Source organism: Myxocyprinus asiaticus, chromosome 20 (genome assembly GCF_019703515.2).
Source record: "Myxocyprinus asiaticus isolate MX2 ecotype Aquarium Trade chromosome 20, UBuf_Myxa_2, whole genome shotgun sequence".
Taxonomy (NCBI): domain Eukaryota; kingdom Metazoa; phylum Chordata; class Actinopteri; order Cypriniformes; family Catostomidae; genus Myxocyprinus; species Myxocyprinus asiaticus.
The window spans coordinates 43,476,181-43,497,681 of NC_059363.1; the positions used below are offsets into that span (position 1 = coordinate 43,476,181).

Sequence of the window (21,501 nt, forward strand, 5' to 3'; positions counted from 1 at the left end):
AAAATAAATACAACAAATAAATACCTAAAGACCACGGGAAGTGGTACTGTCAAACAAGTCAAAACAAAATAAAAAGTTTAGTACATGAACAATAAGGTAAAACATTGTTTGTGATATTTTTTAGAGGGCTGGCGATGTGCAGTTTTGATCATTATCTTTAAGTGCAGGGTTTTATTGGTTTTTAAACGTAATTATTTTCAGTTACTTGCAGGTATTGCTATGACATTAAGTTCCTTAACCCCTGCAGCATCCCCTGCTCAAAATCCATTCCTGTGGCTATAGATTATGGGGTTGATTGGCACAGTTGACACAATTTTTTTAAAAATTGGAAGCAGTTTTTAAGATGCAAGCAATTAACAGAAAACATATTTCAAATATGAATTAGTAAAGAAACATGTTTCAAACACATTTAAAGTAATATTGTTACTTTATAAAATATGATTAATTTAAACATTATTTAAAATATTTCAATAATTTGGTTCAGTAATGATCATAATTTGTAATTAAAAAATGTTATTGATTCATATATACACCACAAAGAAAAACCCAACACATATACAACGAATCAACATTTCACATTCAAACCCCACCCTGACCCCAAACGAACACCCCTGTGGTCCCACATAATAACACACACACACAACCAAAAAAGAAACTATAATAAACATACATAATTAAACTAAACTACACTCTCCACATCCCCTCCCCAAGAGTCTCCCCAAAAAACTAAATTATTGCCCCATTTTTTAACAAATAAGTCCCAAAACCCCAGCCTTCTACTTACCACTTCCTCGAAAGCAGCCACCCTTCCCATTTCCACACACCACTCCGAAAAAGAAAGCGCTCCATTCGACTTCCATCCCCTTAAAATTATTTGCCTGCCGATCATGAAACTGGTCAGAACCCAATATATATATATATTGTTTTAACTTTTATTTTTAACCTCAACATTGCATACAACAGAGTACAATTTTACTTTCTGACATGTTAGTTTTACATATTCCAGCTGCATCGACCATTATTCAATTTTAGATATATCAAATACAATATACAAAAAGGGGAAACATCCAAGTACATTTAGAAATACAGGAACCAGGAGAGAGAAAATAATAATAATAGTAATAATAAATGAATAAAAAAAAAGAAAAACTGCAAATAAAATTGAAAATGAATAAACAAATAAATAACATTGAGGTAGTTTAAACCACTATGGTATGTAATAAGTTATCTTATTGCATTAGTAAAGGCATTACAAGGGTCAATTTTTTGAAAACTTTGTCTTCTGAAGCCGTAATGCATATGTGATTCATTCCATTTCATACAGCTCCCACACTTTTTGAATCCAAGCCTTGTATAATGGAGGGTCAGGTTTCAGCCATCTGAGTGTGATACACTTAATAGTGGCTGCCAATAGAATTCGTAGCAGATATATTTGATCTCTAACCTCAAAGCCTTCTGAAGCATCCCAAGAAGGACTACTCTGGGATCTTTGGGGATCTCATGGTGGAATAATTCTTTAAGAGCATCGAATACATCCTTCCAGTAATTTCTTAATTTTGGGCATGACCACAAAATATGAGTGTGATTACCAACTTGCTTTCCACATTTTCTCCAACACTTTTCTGAACTAGCTGGACTCCATTTTACTGTTATGTGTGGGGTCTGGAAATATCTTGTTATTATCTTCCATTTGAACTCCCTCCAAATATTAGAGCTTGTTCTTTGGTGTACCTCCCCACAAGTCTCCTCCCAGATTTCAGAAGAAATGTCTCTGCCCATTTTGGCCTCCCATTTCTCATTTATCTGTAAGATATTATTTGAATTCATAGACAGAAATGTTTGGTATACATCAGAAATTATTTTCTTAACCTCATGTCCGGTCTGTAGATCTTTAATAAAGAGTTCTATTGGAGAGGGTTTTTTTATTTTTTTATTTATGTTTTTATTTTTTTATTTTCTAGTTCCTTATGTGTGATAAGGAAGTGTCTCAGCTGTAAATATCTATAAAATTCAGTTCTAGGGAGTGTAAACTCATTTCTTATTTGTTCAAAAAATTTGAGTCCATATTGGGACCAGTTTTTAAATCCTTCAACTGCATATGATGGTACAAAACCCTTAAGATAGCCTATACTAGCTACTGATGAGATTTTCTTAGACAGGCCAAGTGATGTTTGTATAGTTTTCCGCATTTTTAGCGTGACTTTAGTCCATTCACCCATTAGAACCTATTTTTAGGACATCTCTGTGAACGGTACTACCTTAAGAGGTATAAACAAAGGTTCTTTTCAATACTGATCCATCGGGTATAAGTGTAGTCCTTTATCCATGAAACCAGGGGCCTCATTTGTGCAGCCCAAAAGTAATACCTGAAATCTGGAAGTCCCGGCCCTCCCTTTGGTTTAGATAACTGTATTATTTTAAACTGTATTCTTGGCCGTTTTCCTTGCCATATGAATTTTGAGATTGTTTTATTCAGCATATTAAAATGTAGATTTTGGGACTTCTATAGGCAACATCTGAAACAAATAGAGAAGCCTCAGCAAGACATTCATACGTATAGACTCAACGTGGCCAATCAGAGAGAGAGGGAGAGCCGACCAGCGATCCAGATCCTCGCTACATTTTTTCTTTTTCTCTTATTGTTTGCATCGTATAATCGATCTAAGGAAGAGGGAATGAAGATACCTAGGTACTGCAAACCATCCTTGGGCCATTTAAACCTACTCATGATTTTGGTCTGTTTTGAGGTTTGGTCATTGACATCTATGGCCTCAGTTTTATCCATGTTCACTTTGTATCCTGAGTAATATCCATACTGAGAGATGATCTTTTTTAAATGCAGGATTGTTGTTTCAGGTTCTGTTAGGAAAAGTAGGACATCATCAACATATAAAGAAAGCTTATGTTCTTCTTCTCTAAATGTGATGCCCTTAACTGTTTTGTCATCCCGAATAAGTTGAGCTAGGGGTTCAATGCTGATTGTAAACAGCAGGGGTGACAGTGAGCATCCTTCTTTACATCCTCGTTCCAAGGCAAAGTGCTCAGATCTGTATCCATTAACTCTAACTGAGGCGAGTGAACTTGAGTAGAGTGTTTGTATCCATTTTATAAAATTGGGGCCAAAATTAAACCATTCAAGAGTTTGGAATAAATATTGCCTTATGTGCGTAAAGTGATAGAAGCAATGACTTCTCTTCTTTGGATTTTGTATAGCTCATTATATTTAACACTCTGCGAAGGAAATCTTTCTCCCATACTCTCTTGAGAGAAGTTAAGGCTCCATCCCCCATACTCTGAATTAACAGGGAGTAGTACACTGATGCCTCATGACCTTTTCCAAAAGCCGCAATCACCTCTCCCAAAGCATCTGCCTCCTTAGGGGGATGTGTGCTACTCCCAAAAATAGTGCAAAGCAGGTGGCGCAGTTGTAAATACCCATAAAACTGAGGTCTGGGGATCCCAAAATGTTGGACCAAGTTTTCAAACGATCTCAACACACCACTTTCATATAGGTCACCGAGTGTAGCAACCCCCCTCACAATCCATTCCGGCCAACAGAAAGGAGACTTGCCAATACACAGTCTTGGGTACTGCCATATGCTCGAGGCAGCATTTAAATATGGGAAATTGGACGGTAACTTTTACACACGTTTGGATCTTTGTCCTTTTTAAGAATCAGACTGATCCAGGCTTGTGTCATGGTTGGAGGAAGTTTTCCATTCTTTAATGATACATTATAAACTTCTAACAAAAGTGGAGCCAGTTCTGTAGCATAGGATCTAAAAAATTCTGCGGCAAAACCATCTGGCCCCGGAGCCTTGCTAGTAGGTAGGGACTTAATTACCTCGTCAAGCTCCTCCAAGGTTATCTCAGAATCAAGAGAGTTTTTTTGCTCAATCGTCAGTTTAGGAAGATCTAATGGTTCCACAAATTTTCTAATATCTTCATCAGTAGACGAAGACGTGGAACTATAAAGATCAATATAGAATTCTTTAAAGGCATTATTAATATCAATGGCTGAGGTAAATATTTCACCACCAGCAGATTTCACTGAGGGAATGGTAGAAAAAGACTCTCTCTGCTTTATATATCTAGCCAAAAGCTTCCCTGCTTTGTCACCTGACTCAAAGTATGACTGCCTTGCCCTGAATAACCAGAACTCCACTTTCCACGACAAAATAGTATTATATCTATATTTCAATTGGGTCAATTCTCTGAGGCCATCAGCTGACATATCGGCGCTTCAGCTCTGCCTCTGCACTTTTTATATTTCCTTCCAACTCCACAAGTTCTCGTGCTTTGGATTTTTTGATGAATGAGGCATACTGTATGATCCAGCCTAGAGGAAAAATACACTTTATCTGCCCATGATCTCTTGTTTCTTATGTTCAGCGTCAGACAGGTGTGCTTTTTCCTCTTCAAAGGGCTATGAAGGCCCTTAACATTATAACTTACAAACTTTATAGACCCCATTGTTTGTTATATATACGGGTGAAGGGACACATTCTATCCTGTAAAAGAAGAAGGGCGGTTGGCAAGTGGGGAAGCCACATATTTGTATGTTTGAGTTAATGATCATGAGATGTGGACATATATTTAGTGTAATATAGAGGCCACATATTAGGGGAGGGGAAGGAAGGGGAAAAAAAAGGCAGCTGTATAAAGTGTAAAAGTGTTTCAGTTTTTAGAACTAAAATATTTGTACGTTTGTAGTCACAAGGACGAAGCTTTTCTCATCACTTTCCTTAACACTGAGAGGTCCCAGGGGAACAATGGGACCTGCGTAAACATAACTAAAAGGAACATTCATAGAACTCAAGAGCATAGATATAGCCAGGTGTTTTTAGGGTCCTAGTCCCGAGCTGCACAAGAAGAACAAGCAGCTATGAGAACAGTTCTGTTTATCCCAACGGATAGTTACTTAAACTGTTTTTTGTGCCAGTAATTACCTGTGCATACGACCAAGATATGGACAAAAGGTTATTAATATATACCTCCACACAAGCTCCTACAGAACCATCAAAACAAGAAGTAGGTATATGGCAACAACAGCATCATAAGTAGTAGCAGTTCTTTCTTAATTAAGTCCTTAGCTGTGTTCGTAGTCACTGCATACAAGGCATTTGGATTTTACACTGTGGATGTGATAATTAAGGCTGGGGGAAGAGGGGAGTACATGACACTGGGCAATTCATATCTGAATTGGAAGCAATTTAAATACAAATACATACATTTCTATGAAATTGTGCAATCCTCTCATACCATGTGTTGTGCAATCTTCTCATACCGTGTGAAATGCCCACTTAACCCATTCCCTTCACCCATACTCAGTTATCATATTATCCAGCCCATTGAGCTGGATATATGGGGGCATAGATTAAATTACTATCATGTATAGGGGCTCAAATACTTATCGAGCAATGTCACTTTCCTCAAGGGTACTGCATGCTTGTCAGGCGTCATTCTGTGTCTCTGGGATGATTTTCCTCTTCACATACTTCATTGCTTCATATGCATCCCGGAACTCCTTTTCTCCTTTCCTATCCATTTGCAACATCTCTCTCAGCAGTTTGGATACTGCTGTGGACTAGCTTGAGGTGGAGAGTAGCCACCTCATCTGGCCATGTAGAGAGCCCCTCCCCAATATCCTTGATGTTCTCTTTAATTTGCTCGATTTCAGAGCATTTAGCAATAACATTGGTTGCAATTTCAGACCTCACTGCCTGTAGTTCACATTTTATTGTCTCAAGGTTTTCAGTTAGCACACACTTCAGCTCTTGCTTTATTATAGAGGAAATATCTGACCTCAGAGAGGAGAGAATGTCTGCCTTTATCACTTCAAAGGCCATGTTTATATCTTCGAACTGCCCTGTAGTAGCAGCAGATTGGCTGGAATTGCATGAGGTACTCTGTCCCGAGGCTTCAGGCCTTGCTCGGGAAGGGCCGGAGTACTTGTATTTGCGGAGATTTGCTGCCATCAACAACAGTAACACTAGTCCGGTGTCTGTTTGTGACAAGGAGGAGGGCGTGACTATGCACGCCTGGCCCAAAATTGGGCTAATCAGCCGAGGAGAGAGGTAAGTGCAACGAGATACGGCAGTTCGGGAGAGAGAGAGCTACAGGCAGCTGCCCTGAATGCGTTTGTATTTATGTTTTTTTTCATTAAACATTACTTTGATGCTTCGTCCGGTTCCCGCCTCCTCCTTCCCGGGCTTCGACACCAATGGCACTAATGTAACAAGTTTCAATGCAAGGTTTCCACACCATTAATATCATGTGGCCAATCAAACAGAAAAAAGAAAAACGTGCGCATTAACCCCACACATGACAGCGCCAACCAACGTCCATCCCTCTAAACTCAAACAGTCCATGCACGCCTACAAGAGCCCCCACGACAACTTTGCTGTCGAATTGCTCAAGTCCGGTGTTTCTATACAAATTTTGTGAGACAGAATTACATAACAGAAGATAATCTATAAAACAAACTCCAGTCAATAGGGAAAATAAACACAAAGAATGTGTAGATTCATTCCCAAAACTGTATCAAAGGTATGTTCCTCCACAAAACAAGCTCCAGCCGCTAACGGAACCAGCAAAAAAAAATTAAAAAATATCTGTTCAGTTTCCTCGGACAGTCAAACAAATGTTCAGTGAGCCGGCTGTTCATGAGTGCAACAGATGACTTAATCTTTCCAATGTCCTGCAAAAAATACTCCACAAATGAAACTCCAGCCAATTGGAGGCATAAACTCAAGGAACATGCAGATTCATCCATAAATGTCCCGAAGGGGTGTTATTCCACAAAACAAACTCCAGCTGCTAGGCGGAACCAACACAAAAAGAAACAAAATGGCGCCCAGCTTCCTCAGACAGTCAAGTGTATATTTAGCAAGTCAAGTTCACTTGGGGGCCACGTGAGAAACACCAAATGGCTTGCTCCAATGCTTTTATGAAGGACATCGATTGCTATGGATATGTAAATACTTTGCGGCCATCATTAGTATCTATTCTCAGTTTGGCCGGAAACATCAGTGCAAAGAGATCTTCCATTGATATAAGAGATTCTTGCATTCCTTGAATGGATCACATTTCTCTCTTGACAAATTTGCTAAGTCTGGGAACAAGAAAATGCTGTGGTTCTTCTAAGAAAGATTTCCTTTACTCCTTGCCTCGCGCAACACGAGATATTTATCGGATAATCTCAGAAATTTGGCCAGAACTGATCGGGGCCTGTCTCCCTCTGTGGATCTCCGAGCCGGGACTGTTATGTCGAGCAGACTCGGGAAGAGCTCGTCTAGGAATTTCACCATATCTCGGCCTTCCTCATGCTTAGGAATTCCAGCAGTTCAGATGCTGTTTCATCGATTATGATTCTCCAAATCCTCCAGTTTTTCCCAAACGTGTTCCAAATCCACCTTGGTTGCTAGCAGATTAGCAGCTAATTCCCTCTCCGATGACTCCAGATAATCGATCCGTCTCTCGACGTCCGACAATCTTGTAACCAACTCGGCGAATTTCGTCTCCATGGAAGTAATCGACCGACGTATTACAGCAAGATCCTCCAAATCTGCAACAACTTTCGTCAGCATTGCCGACACATTCATCAATTCATGCCAGATTTCTTTCAGTTCACCGTCTTAATTGAGTCCGGGGCTTTCGGTCTGTTGCTTCAGGGAATAAGCCTGAGCACATAAGTGTCTTTTAATATCTCCAGAGCCTGAGGATTTTGAATTTTTTTACATATTGTCTTCCTAGAACAGTTAAGAATCAGGGTGTATCGAATCTCACCGGTTTATGACACAAATAGTAATAAAATTAGCAAAGTGCGCAGAGCTCGCCGTTCACACGTCCGCTCCACGCATGGCGTCATGTGACTCCCAGTAATCAATTAATAGTTAACAAACTAATCCAAAAACGAACCTTGTGCTAATCAACTCTTATACCAGCCAATCCGGTCTCCCCTACACCCTCAACCTCCCCCAGGGAGCTGTCAAGTCTTGTCTTCCTCCCTATCCCCTCTCAATTCTATGGCGGTCGAATCTTTATGTCCATTAATACACTTTATGTCCATTTATTGCCTGATGAAAACTATAGTATGTTTACACAACTTCAACACTTCCTCCTATATCTTTTGTATAAACATGGTCTATTCACGTACCCTTTTCAGTAGTTGGATTACGTACATGTTGACTGTATCCATGTTGTTCCATTAATTTCACAAATATAGATGAAGTCAAGATGTCCTCATTAAAGTCTCCCTTGATTATTTTCTGTCCTGCATGCTTCTCTATCTCTTCAATGGCATGTAATAGCTGCTGTTGAAATATGCCAGTTTTGTATGAATTAGGCCTGTACAAAAGTGCAATAGTCAAATTGACATGTGGAACTACAAAGAATAAACATTGTAAGCTCCAGAGCTCAGGAAGAAAGATATTACACTCAATTTTTTCAGAAAAATACATTCCAACTCCACCTCCTCTTTGGTGTTTTAATTTTCTAAAATAATTTATCACAAAGTAATTACAGTTTGATGTTTCAGACTGTATGGTAGCTTATTTGCATATCAATATATAAACTTATAAAGATAAATTGCATAATGTCTCACTAAAACTTTTCTATATATATATATATATATATATATATATATATATATATATATATATATTTTTTTTTTTTTTTTTACAATATTATACATTAAACCAGTCCTGAAATAACTATAATTTTATATTTGACTATACCATACATTAAACCACATTTATATGTGTCATCTTAACTGCACCATTTCAATTTGTTGACCGCGCCACCTGTTGGTCAAAAGTAATAAGCTTTTATGTCCCAATGCAATTGATAGTATTCATGGTTTTTCAACCATTTTGCCTAAAATCATGACCAGATTGCTTTAATTACTTATTTTTTTGCCATTGTTATGCCTAATAATGGTTGACGTGCTTGGCTCCTTAATTGCTGCTTGCAGCTATATTTATTATTATTTATTATTATTTTTATTAAATGTTAATTGTAAATGTTGAAAGGGCTTGCAAAAGTATGATTGCATTGCAGATAAAGAAAAATTCAGTCCACTACAGGAAAGATTGTTACCATTGTTTACTGTTTGTTTCTTATTAGGTTTAAGTTGTAGTTTGAAGAGCTGAAGAGTTAAGCAGTTAATTAAACTGAAGTCTGTTTTTATGTCACTCAGATGATTCAAGCTTTTTTCTGTCATATCAGTTGGGCTTCTCTGATAATCTGTCTCCTCTCACAGCTGTTCGTGGTATCCCAGTACAAGATTTTGGTTAGTCTGTTGGGTGAGTATTTAATCCCAGAATGGTCTAGTCATATTGTCATATGATGTGAAGTCATAATCTTTTTTACCTTGTTAAGGGTGCATGTGAGGAAGTTGGTGCACATTTTTATGCACTTGTTGAAAATGTTGATGTGGTGTCAGGTTACTTGTTGAAGTATATATTTTCAGTATCAGCAGTATCATTGGTCTCTTTCATTTCAGAAAATAACATCCACGTTCATGACCTACTCACGTTCCAGCAGATCACTGTGGTGTCCAAAGCCAGAGGGGCCACACTGTTTGCCTGTGACCTGCAGGTAAGTAACAAACAAAGATCCCTGGCTCAAATTTTGTTTTTGATAATTAAAGATAAGCATAAATGATGAATAAACATAAATTATTAAAGCTATGGATCAATATTTAAGGAGTAATCCGTTATTTTGTGGAAGGGGGTCAAAATGACAAATTTCGGCTATGATTTTGGAGCAAAACTACAGGTCAAAACAAAAACCTTATAAATGTTGAATTTTTTTTTATTTCTGCACAGAGACAGGTAAGTCTATTGCTAAAATCAGTTGACTTCAGCACCTCTTGTTGCATTATACTACAATAATGTCCAATATGGTAAAAAATAAAATCAGTTTTTATTGTTTTTCAAAAGTTGGAGTGCTTATAACTCCAGATGTATTAAAGTTTTCTTATTATCCTTTTATATTCTGGTTCAAAACAAACCTTCCTTTTTGTAGCTTCATGTTTAAGGCTCTGTATTTAGTTAAATCCCAGATATATGGGGCTCTCAGTGTGACTCCATCCATAAATTGTTACGTTTTACCTATTTTCAGTGTTCAAAACAAATTGTGGGTCGCATGGTATGAAGCTAGTTTTTCTTGTCTAAGAAGACAATGGTCTAAAGTACAAATAATATTTAAACTTGAAATGTACCTTTTTATTCATTTAGATTTTTTCACATAAAGCAATAATGTCAAAATCTTGATTTTGAAAGTGTTTCCCCTTTTTGGACTGTAATGCAACAAAGGCTGCTGAACTCAACTGACTTATTTCTGTGTAAAAATAAAATAATAACACTGCCATTATTTTAATCTTATTTAAATCCTAGGTGAAATTGTCATTTGACCCTGCCTCTACAAAATAATGGATTACTTAGTAAATATTGATCCATGGCATTTAATATTTTGGCTTTCATCATAAAAAGTACTAACAAAATTAAAATAAAAATCAGCCGAGGAATTTTCTGAAATTTGGTTGATTCAACATGGAAAAACCATGTTTATTAATTAGTATTGCTTATATGCAGTCATGGTAAAAAAGTATATGGACATTCAGCCCATTCTTAAAAGTGCATTCAGTGATATTAATGTTTATGTTTGCAGACACCTAGCTTCGACTATGCAGCATCACACAAAATCAAGTGCACATTTACCAATGCCATTGGAAAAGTAAACTATTCACAGTCAGCCATGATTAATTTTTTCCAAGAGCACAATCACAGGGAGGGGATTGTCAGTATAAAGCAAGTAATATTTTCCATTTACCTTTTTGATTTGTAACTATAAGCATCTAATAAAAAATTAAAACAATTCTAAAGCAAATAGTTTTCCTAAAAATTGATGTCCACATATGTGGACAAGTACTAAGTTGTAAAATTTTAAATAATACGAAGCCATTGAAAGTCAGATTTTTTTTTCATCAAATTGTTGATTATGTTTCAGGAATGTTGGTTATTCATGTTTTTGAGACGTTACAGCTGATTTCCTATAAAGCTGAATAAATCCTTCTTATATAAAATTAATGGCCAGAATCATCCAATCACTGCCAACCATGTTAAAATTTAAATTTAGCATTATAAAATTCTGAATCTATGTACTGATTATCATTGTCCCGTGTCTGCAAACATGTTGAGTGGGTCAAACATCATCTGCAGCCTGAAACTGAACTTTTGGTCGGATTATAGGAGTGAATGCACTTAGCTGCAGAGAGAGCTATAGGATGCTCCCTTGCCCCTATTTAGTGAATGACTTAACCTCCAGTGTGCTGTCTGTCTGCACTGGTCTCAGAAAAGTTCTAAATGCACCTTGTTTTAATCAACTCCATATAAAGCCTCTGAGAGCAAAAGTTTTCAGCTTTTGGATGAACTCATTGATTCTCAATGTGATAATGCACAGTAAATATTTAGGAATGCATTAACTAATGTTAATGAGTAGAACCCTATTGTACAGTGTTAAAGTAAAATATACTAAAATGTATTAACTAAATTTTTGTTTTGTTTTACTTTTGAGGGGATAAGGTTCAATTTTCCACATATGTGGACATCATGTTTATTAGCGCACTGATGCGTGAAAAATGAATGTTTTTTTTTTTTAAATTGGCATATTAAACAAAACTAGAGATGCTACTCTTTACAACCAAACAGGTTTAAATAAAAAAACGTAGAGGTTTCTTACCAGTGGCACTTTTGTTGGTGCTGTGCCTGTAGGAGCACTTCACGGAAATCGATGCTATGCTGTTGTACCATGTGATGCTGCTCACCAGAAGTTTAACCCTTAAATGACAGTGTAGAGTGTTTTGTTAACAGTATTTGGTCGGTTTAAATGAATTGAAATTATGTGTTGCGTATAGCAAAGCCAAATACAGCGTCCACACATGTGGACGTTAGGGGTGTAACGGTTCAAATTTCTCATGGTTCGGTTTGTATCACGGTTTTAGGGTCATGGTTTCGGTACGGTTCGGTATTTGCAATGTTCAGGAAAAAAAGAAACATTACTGCCAAATCCAAAGTAAGAATACTTTATTTGGTAACAAACACTTCAACAGGTTTGCCCTTAATAAAAAATCATTGTTTTACAGTAACCATAGTTTAACTATGGTATTTTTAGTAAAAACACAGTAACCACAAAGTCAACATGATTACTGTCCTGTTTACAATATATAGTATAATCATGGTTAGTATATGGAAACTACAGTATTACTGTTGTGAAACCATGGTTAATTGAATCAAAACCATGATTTCTGCAATGAAAACCATGGTGACAGCAGTCATGGTTACTACAATATTACTATGGTTAATTTTCACTGGGTCTTTAACAAAAAACCCTTTTCTCTAATTAATAAATCAACATTTTAACTTTATACCTGCACTATTACACTACATACATCGACATAAAATGCATTTCAAACTCTATTGCCCATATATTCAATATTCAGAAGCTGTACATCACTACAGAAGGATCTTTGCTATTAAAATGGATACGAGGGATGTTGTGACGCAGCTCGAGTGTTTTAATCACACGCGGAATCACACATCTTCATCAACGGAGTAGGGAAACATATCGCTGGCAATGAACACCCCAATCGCTTTAGTTATTGTTTTATGCCTGTCCGAATCAGCACTGAGTGCCTGCTTAAAAACGAAAGGGAGTGTATGCAGTTTCGGCTCATCTTTCCCCGGGTATTTCGCCGTAAATGATCATATGTCGATGTTATTACCAGTATATGGCACTTGTGTCGAGCGATGTCTGCAAACAGTGCCTGTTTTGTAAACGTTTTTTGACCATCAGCGGCTCGTTTTCTCCACTTGCCATTTTCAACTTGACACAACGCTTGCAGAACAGTGATGTCATCAAGTTGACCCACGTGAAACACAGGTGGAGTGTATCCATCTACAGATCCATTCAGGTGCATGAGCGGAGGTTGTAACTGTGCGTGTCTATATGATGCTTTATTTTCTTCACAAAACCTTGTGCTCCAGATGCATCAATAAACTTGAGGTGAACCGCGGTGCCAAAGCTTACCGAATCGTGAGTAGCTAACCGTACGGATCGGTTTTTTACCGAGAACCATTACACCCCTAGTGGACCTGGAGTTGCACAAAGTAAAAAATATATTAACTCTAATTTAAAAGATATATATGTCACTGCATTTGATAACAAAATATCAGAGCAAGTGGCATCTATTAAAAAGAAAGACAGCACAAGCACACTTTTAAAGCTAAACTTTTCACAACAATTTGGTTGTTAGGTTTTGAAATGATAAAAAAAAATGGATATACAGTAGTATGTCTTTAAAATTTAAGACAAATATTATTTGGAGGCTTTCAGGTTATCAGAACATAGTTAATCTGTCTCTGATCCCCACGTCCCCCTTCTTCCCCCCTCTCACTCTCTCTCTCTCTCTCTCTCTCTCTCTCTCTCTCTGTCTCTCCAGCAATCCAGCTCAGGTGAGGCCAAACTGCGCATGTGCGTTGCAGTCAAGAGGAAAATTCAGCTGTTTTACTGGAAGGACAGAGAGTTCCATGAATTACAGGTTGGTTAAGAAGCACAGATATCAAATAATTTTCGAATGGTCTGTCCATTACTGAAGGCTAAATCATATTTGGTCACTGCTGCAGGGGGATGTCACCGCTCCAGACATTCCTAAGTCCATGGCTTGGTGTGAAAACTCCATATGTGTGGGCTTCAAACGAGACTACTATCTGATACGGGTAAGTAAAAAGAACAAATACAGGTAGAGGTAGTAATGACATGAATGTGCCCATCATCAATGGTTATTTGGTTCCAACAATGTTGGGAAAGCTGCTTGCTCCACATTATTTAAAAAGGATTAAACAGTCAGGCTACCTAACAAAAAGTAGCTAACATTGAAGCCATGTAAGGGAGAATCTGAGGCATATTTATTTAGCACATAAACTTGGAACAGGTACATTTTAATAATCTAAAAACACAATTGTAATCTGCATAAAAATAGTGATGAACAGCAGCATTTGAGTAAAACAAGACATAGTAGAATGCTACCCAATGTTTTTAATGAATCAGTGAATCTTTTTTAACAGATTTGTGGAAATGAACAAACAAACAAACAAACTGATTAACCACAATGAATCAGCTACTGTAACACTGTTGAAACTTTGTAGTTATGTCGCTTCTGTTAGTCAGTTACTCCCCAACACTTGTTTTCAAATATAAGTGAATGTCATAGGATGTCTACTGAATTAAAAATAAATATGTAATATTTCTTTCTCAGATGGATGGACGTGGCTCCGTCAAGGAGTTGTTCCCTACAGGTAAACAGTTGGAACCTTTGGTGGCCCCATTGGCTGACGGGAAAGTAGCAGTGGGCCAGGATGACCTCACGGTTGTCTTGAATGAAGAAGGGGTCTGCACTCAGAAGTGTGCCCTTAACTGGACAGACATCCCTGTAGCGATGGGTATGATGTCACTCTTAATGAACATGTTTCAACAAAGTTCTCATTAGCTCAGCAACTCGCCAAATATGTATCATCAAACAGGTTCAGTCACTTTTAAAATAATATGAATATGGCCCACCAGAGTTTAGTTGATCTCCATTTGTTTTCATATTTAAGTGAATTATTTGTTCTCTAGTACAAATTGTTAATCTCATCAACCAAAATTACTGATGAAAATGTCTGTTACTGTACAAGAAATTTCCTAACGGGTTAATTACCTCATTTAAACATCCTGTATATGTAAGATTAATCAGCTATATCCACAACATAAACGTAATAGTAAAATTGACATCTGCACAGACTGAAGCGAATGCACAAGTGAACTTGAAGTTACACGCTAGGCAGAATTGGTAACTTGTGTTGGGAATATACGGTTTCCTTAAAAACGTGCTACATCTAATGCAATATACTAAACTGTCTAAATGTGAGGAATTCACAACAGAGGAACTTCTAAAAAGTAGCTAATACATCCAACCCTCTATGGACAAGTCAGAGAAAGAATCGCCATTGGCTAGTAAATTTTTGTTATTACTCGCCACACTTTTGGCAACATGTAAGCGTAATGCAACTGAAAACTAAAAATATATTAAAGATATTAAGAAAACTGTGAAGTGAGCATCATATATAATATATATAATCATATATATATATTAGTTTTCACATATAAATCTTAAAAATCTAGCCACAACATTAAAACCATCTGCCTAATATTGTGTAGATCCCCCTCGTGCCGGCAAAACAGCGCCAACCCTCATCTCAGAATAGCATTCTGAGATTATATCCTTCTCACCACAACTGTACAGAGTGGTTATCTGAGTTACTGTAGACTTTGTCAGTTTGAACCAGTCTGGCCATTCTCTGTTGACCTCTCTCATCAACAAGGCGTTTCTGTCCACAGAACTGCTGCTCACTGGATTCGGAGTAAATTCTAGAGACTGTTGTGCGTGAAAATCCCAGGAGATCAGCAGTTACAGAAATACTCAAACCAGCTCGTCTGGCACCAGCAATCATCCATGAGATTATCTAATCAGCCAATTGTGTGGCAGCAGTGCAGTGCATAAAATCATTCAGATACGGGTCAGGAGCTTCAGTAAATGTTCACATCAACCATCAGAATGGGGAAAAAAATTTGATCACAATTATTTGGACCGTGGCATGATTGTTGGTGCCAGACAGGTTGGTTTTAGTATTTCTGTAACTGCTGATCTCCTGGGATTTTCACGGATCCATGAATCCATTTTGTACTGTAGTAGTTATTTTTTTTGTTTTGTTTTTGTCACCAAGAGTGGATGAACATACCTCTACTTGTTTTTGATGCTTCAAATAAACTATACAGTATATAGACTCTAAATTGTATAAGAACAATATATATATATATATATATTTGATATATAGTAGGGCTGTAAATCAATTGATCGATGATGTACTGAGTAATTAATCAAATTAATCGCATATACTGTAATCAATATTTGCAGAGAAAGGACCCCAAATAAAATAATTATTTAAATATAATATATAATAAACATAATCATTTATAAAATTAAAATACATTACTTTATTGTGGCAGATGAGAAAAGCATTGATAAACAATACAAAATGTGGCTTTAGAAAGCAATATATTATTTATTTCCATTTCACTGAACAAAAGTCTATCAATGGCCTACAGTCCACATCAATCCATTTAGCAATTTAACTTGAATATCTTTCCGAGGTAGACTAAGGGCTTTTCTAAGGACGTGTGCATGTACACATGCGTCAGACGGATGCTTTTAAAGTTGTGTCGCTTCAGGGCCGTTTCTACCTATAAGCGGTAAATTGGGCACCCGAGCCACCGAGGGGCCCCACAAAGAATAAAAAATATAAACATTTTATTTTATTTGTTTATTTTTAAATATACTAAATGCTGCCTGTAGGGCTGGGTGATATGTCCAAAATCTTATATCACTACTGTATATGAGTAATGTTATATCACGATAACGATATATATCACATTATAGTATTTTTTTTTCTTTCTGGAAAACCAATAAAAATTGGTTAACATAATAAATAACCATATTCTAATGCCTAGTTTTGGAAAATCTAGTCAGTGAAATAAATACTTTTTAAATGAAAACTACTTCCTCTTATATAATTTTCTCCTTATTTAGAACTTGACAAACATTCGAAGTTAAAAATAAAATAAACACTACTGAATTTCACCTTATGCCAAATGTTGGTCTGATATGTTGTTGACCAATATTATTATACTTATATTATTTATATACTGTAATTATTAACTATATTTTTCTTTTAAAAAATAAAGTATCTTTTATCTTTTATATAGATCTTTTCAAAGCAAAGTAACAGAAAATATTACATAATTTTAGTATAAAAAAATATACCATGAAAATAACATGTCTTGCAAATCAAATATATTTATAAACACTTAATTCATGGAAATAATGTGGAGCGCATCTTTCGTCTTTCATTATATACTTTAGCGTGCTTCATTTTGAGGTGGTAAAACAGATTTGAGGTGTTTTACCACACGTGATTATACAGTTAAAAAAATTAAAACATTTCTAATCTGTTGGCTTTTGTGAACCTAAACCACAGATGTTGCACCTGTTTTAACAACAAGCTCCCCTTCATTTTCCTGACTTCCTTTTGATCATATCAGCAATAATTCATCCAGTGATGGAGAAGTACAGATGTGCCTGTTAAAGAGATGATTCAGGTGTCTGGATCACAGTGATGCTGAGAGTGATTCAGATCACGGTAGACTGCTGCATTCTTCGCTGTAGAATGCTCAGAATTGGCCTGCAAAATCAGAATTGCAAAGAATCAGCATGCAGTGCATAATTCCTTTAGTGAATCTGCCGTTAAACCAACACACGCAAATTTTACCAGCAGCAACTCATTCGCCGCTCAAGCCTGGTTTCAGTCTCACATGAAGCGTATCCACTGATAGATGCGATATAGCAAAATCTCTATCAATTGACACTTTATATCGTCGCCACAATATATATCATCAAATCGTCCAGCCCTAGCTGCCAGTAAGAATCAAGCAGCTGCTATGTCTCAATTTGACAGTTAAAGGGGGCCCCCTTGTGGCCCGACAGGGAAGGGAGAATGTAAATGCAAGGAGAGAGTTGTTTGTCATGTATTAAATTGCAACAAATAGTTAGCTAACGTTATGCAGTTGTGTCCTGTTGTGTATAATTATTGTGTTTTGTGTAGTTAATATATTCAGTTTTTAAGTTAATATATTCAGATTTGTTGGGGGTCCTCCAAGTAGGATCTTTCTTAGGGCCCTGAAATGCTCAGAAACAGCCCTGTGTCGCATCATAAGCACTGCATTTTTAGGATGCTAAATCTAGTTTAAAACCTAGAAAAATGCATATCGAGAACCCTACATTCGGAATTGCGCTACAACCATCTGTGTTTGAACGTAAGAACGTGTCCTGGTTTTGTGCAGTCTGCTGTCAGTAAGTGTGGTTTGTTGCCTGTTCAGCTGGAGTTGCGCTTACTGCCCCCGCTGACCGTGACTCGTAAAAACATGGTGAACATTCCTTATTTTGGTCCGGGGGCATGATTAATTGCATTAATATTTTTAACATGTTATTTTTTTATAAACTTGATCGCACTGAATTAACACGTTAAAGCAACAGCCCTAATATACTGTATATAGTAGATAATATGTTGAGTAACTTAACTAAATTGCAAATATAAGTGTAGAAATAGAGATGCTGGGTAGTTCCCAGAGACAGTTACAGAATAATGTAGTTCTGGAAGAATGGAAAGACAACAGTGTTTGTTCCATCACTGCAGAGTAACTGTCAAACATCCAGATGAGTATGTTATTGAAGAGCTCTGGCTTTCACAGTATTGTCTCGTCCAGATTGGAGTCTTAGCATGTTCTGGGCTCTGGTTTGAGCTGGATTTTTCTATCCCACATGTTGTAGAGGTCTTCTGAGCCACTAGTGGTCTTAAGATTATTTAGATCACAGATTTGACTTCCTAAAATATGCCACATGTGCAAGTCTATTACTATTGCTCCAGCTTGTGTTGATGAAACTGTGTTGATGTTGTCTGTAATAAGATATTTTTGGCATATAAAGGTCTTGTATCATGCGAAAACAACTGGCTGACTGTACATTATCCCACTTATTACACAGCTACTAACCAAATAAATACATGGACATAAACTATTGATTTGAGTTGAAATTATGTAATTGAGAAGAAATAAATCACTGAACATCTGAAATCAACCACTGGTTTGAGTTCTGTTGGTGTTTATTCTGTGAAAATAATCATCTGACTCCTCATTAACCAGCCTATTACAAGACAGCTTGCCAAATAAGTGGACATGAAACATTGATTTGCGTTGAAATTATGTAATTATGTAAGAAGAAATAAATCACTGGACAGCTAAAATCCACCTCCGTTTTGTGTCAGAGTTCTGGTGGTTTATTTTGTAATTAATGACTGTCTGACTGCTCATTATCCAGCTCATTGTAAGACTACTTGCCAAATAAATAAATAAATGCGCATGAAACATTGATTTGAGTTTAAATAATTTTATTAGCTTACTTGTAGAGAACGCACAGTGATCCAAGAAACAGGAAAGATGGCTCGCAATATTGCGGTAACCGGATGAGCGGTCTGAAACGTGAATATGCCGTTGGTACTCTGATATATCAGACCGCTAGATGGCGCCATTGACCAGTCAATATAGACTATTCCATTGAGCCGTGTAATAAAGCTAAAATTAGAACTGAATATTTTGTGGCCTTTTGATGATATTCAATAGGCTATATTTAGCTAGCAATGAAGGATCACAAAACTAGTTTAATGAAATTCTTCAGAAAGATTTTTGCCTAATAAAAGGTGCATTAAAATCATTACGATATTCACTGTGTTGGTTAATTTGATGATGATTTTGCTGGCAATATGAATATAATGTCAACATTCAATATTTGCACCAGATGATTACAGTGCATCCAGAAAGTATTCACAGCGCTTCACTTTTTCCACATTTTATTATGTTACAGCCTTATTCCAAAATGGATTAAAATCATTATTTTCCTCAAAATTCTACAAACAATACCCCATAATGACAACGTGAAAGAAGTTTGTTTGAAATCTTTGCAAATTTATAAAAAAAAAAAAAAATGAAAAAAAAAAAAATCACATGTACATAAGTATTCACAGCCTTTGCTCAGTACTTTGTTGAAGCACCTTTGGCACCAATTACAGCCTCAAGTCTTTTTGAGTATGATGCTACAAGCTTGGCGCACCTATTTTTGGGCATTTTCTCCCATTCTTCTTTGCAGGACCTCTCAAGCTCCATCAGGTTGGATGGGGAGCGTCGGTGCACAGCCATTTTCAGATCTCTCCAGAGATGTTCAATCGGGTTCAAGTCTGGGCTCTGGCTGGGCCACTCAAGGACATTCACAGAGTTGTCTCGGAGCCACTCCTTTGTTATCTTGGCTGTGTGCTTAGGGTCGTTGTCCTGTTTGAAAATGAACCTTCACCCCAGTCTGAGGTCCAGAGCGCTCTGGAGCAGGTTTTCATCAAGGATGTCTCTGTACATTGCTGCATTCATCTTTCCCTCGATCCTGACTAGTCTCCCAGTTCCTGCCACTGAAAAACATCCCCACAGCATGATGCTGCCACCACCATGCTTCACTGTAGGGATGGTATTGGCCAGGTGATGAGCGGTGCCTGGTTTCTTCCAGACATGATGCTTGCCATTCAGGCCAAAGAGTTCAATCTTTGTTTCATCAGACCAGAGAATTTTGTTTCTCATGGTCTGAGAGTCCTTCAGGTGCCTTTTGGCAAACTCCAGGTGGGCTGTCATGTGCCTTTTACTGAGGAGTGGTTTCTGTCTGGCCACTCTACCATACAGGCCTGATTGGTGGAGTGCTGCAGAGATGGTTGTTCTTCTGGAAGGTTCTCCTCTCTCCACAGAGAAACGCTGGAGCTCTGTCAGAGTGACCATCGGGTTCTTGGTCACCTCCCTGACTAAGGCCCTTCTCCCCCGATCGCTCAGTTTGGCCGGGCGGCCAGCTCTAGGAAGAGTCCTGGTGGTTCCAAACTTCTTCCATTTACGGATGATGGAGGCCACTGTGCTCATTGGGACCTTCAATGCTGCAGAAATTTTTCTGTACCCTTCCCCAGATCTGTGCCTCGATGCAATCCTGTCTCGGAGGTCTACAGACAATTCCTTGGACTTCATGGCTTGGTTTGTGCTCAGACATGCACTGTTAACTGTGGGACCTTATATAGACTGGTGTGTGCCTTTCCAAATCATGTCCAATCAACTGAATTTACCACAGATGGACTCCAGTCAAGTTGTAGAAACATCTCAAGGATGATCAGTGGAAACAGGATGCACCTGAGCTCGATTTTGAGTGTCATGGCAAAGGCTGTGAATACTTATGTACATGTGATTTTTTTTTTATTTTATTTTTTTTTATTTTTTTTTTATAAATTTGCAAAGATTTCAAACAAACTTCTTTCATGTTGTCATTATGGGGTATTGTTTGTAGAATTTTGAGGAAAATAATGAATTTAATCCATTTTGGAATAAGGCTGTAACATAACAAAATGTGGAAAAAGTGAAGCGCTGTGAATACTTTCTGGATACACTGTATCAATGGCCCTTTGATTCTTTTGTGGGCTGTAGGTATTAATGAACAGTGACAAGATGTTGTGTTAGAATTGTTTTATGACTAGTCTCACATGTGTCCATTCTCTTATCTGCCTTCAGCGCACCAGCCACCGTACATCATTGCAGTTTTGCCGCGTTATGTAGAGATCCGAACCCTTGAGCCCAGACTGCTGGTTCAAAGCATAGAGCTACAGAGGCCGCGGTTCATCACCTCCGCTGGGTAAGATATCACTTCCCACGCACACACGTTAGTCCAGTTTAAAGGTAAACGTTGTAAACATTTGAATATTTGATGGACTGTTG

General features: G+C 37.4%; 1 protein-coding gene across 1 annotated transcript in view; it reads left to right on the forward strand.

Moving 5' to 3' along the window:
* Positions 1–21,501, forward strand: part of LOC127410936 (vam6/Vps39-like protein) — a 68,312-nt gene that overhangs the window by 5,993 nt on the left and 40,818 nt on the right. The window contains exons 4-9 of the mRNA XM_051646210.1: positions 9,263–9,305; positions 9,506–9,600; positions 13,505–13,603; positions 13,689–13,781; positions 14,321–14,504; positions 21,298–21,418. Coding sequence (XP_051502170.1) covers positions 9,263–9,305; positions 9,506–9,600; positions 13,505–13,603; positions 13,689–13,781; positions 14,321–14,504; positions 21,298–21,418 — 635 coding nt within the window. The remainder of the gene's footprint in view (positions 1–9,262; positions 9,306–9,505; positions 9,601–13,504; positions 13,604–13,688; positions 13,782–14,320; positions 14,505–21,297; positions 21,419–21,501) is intronic.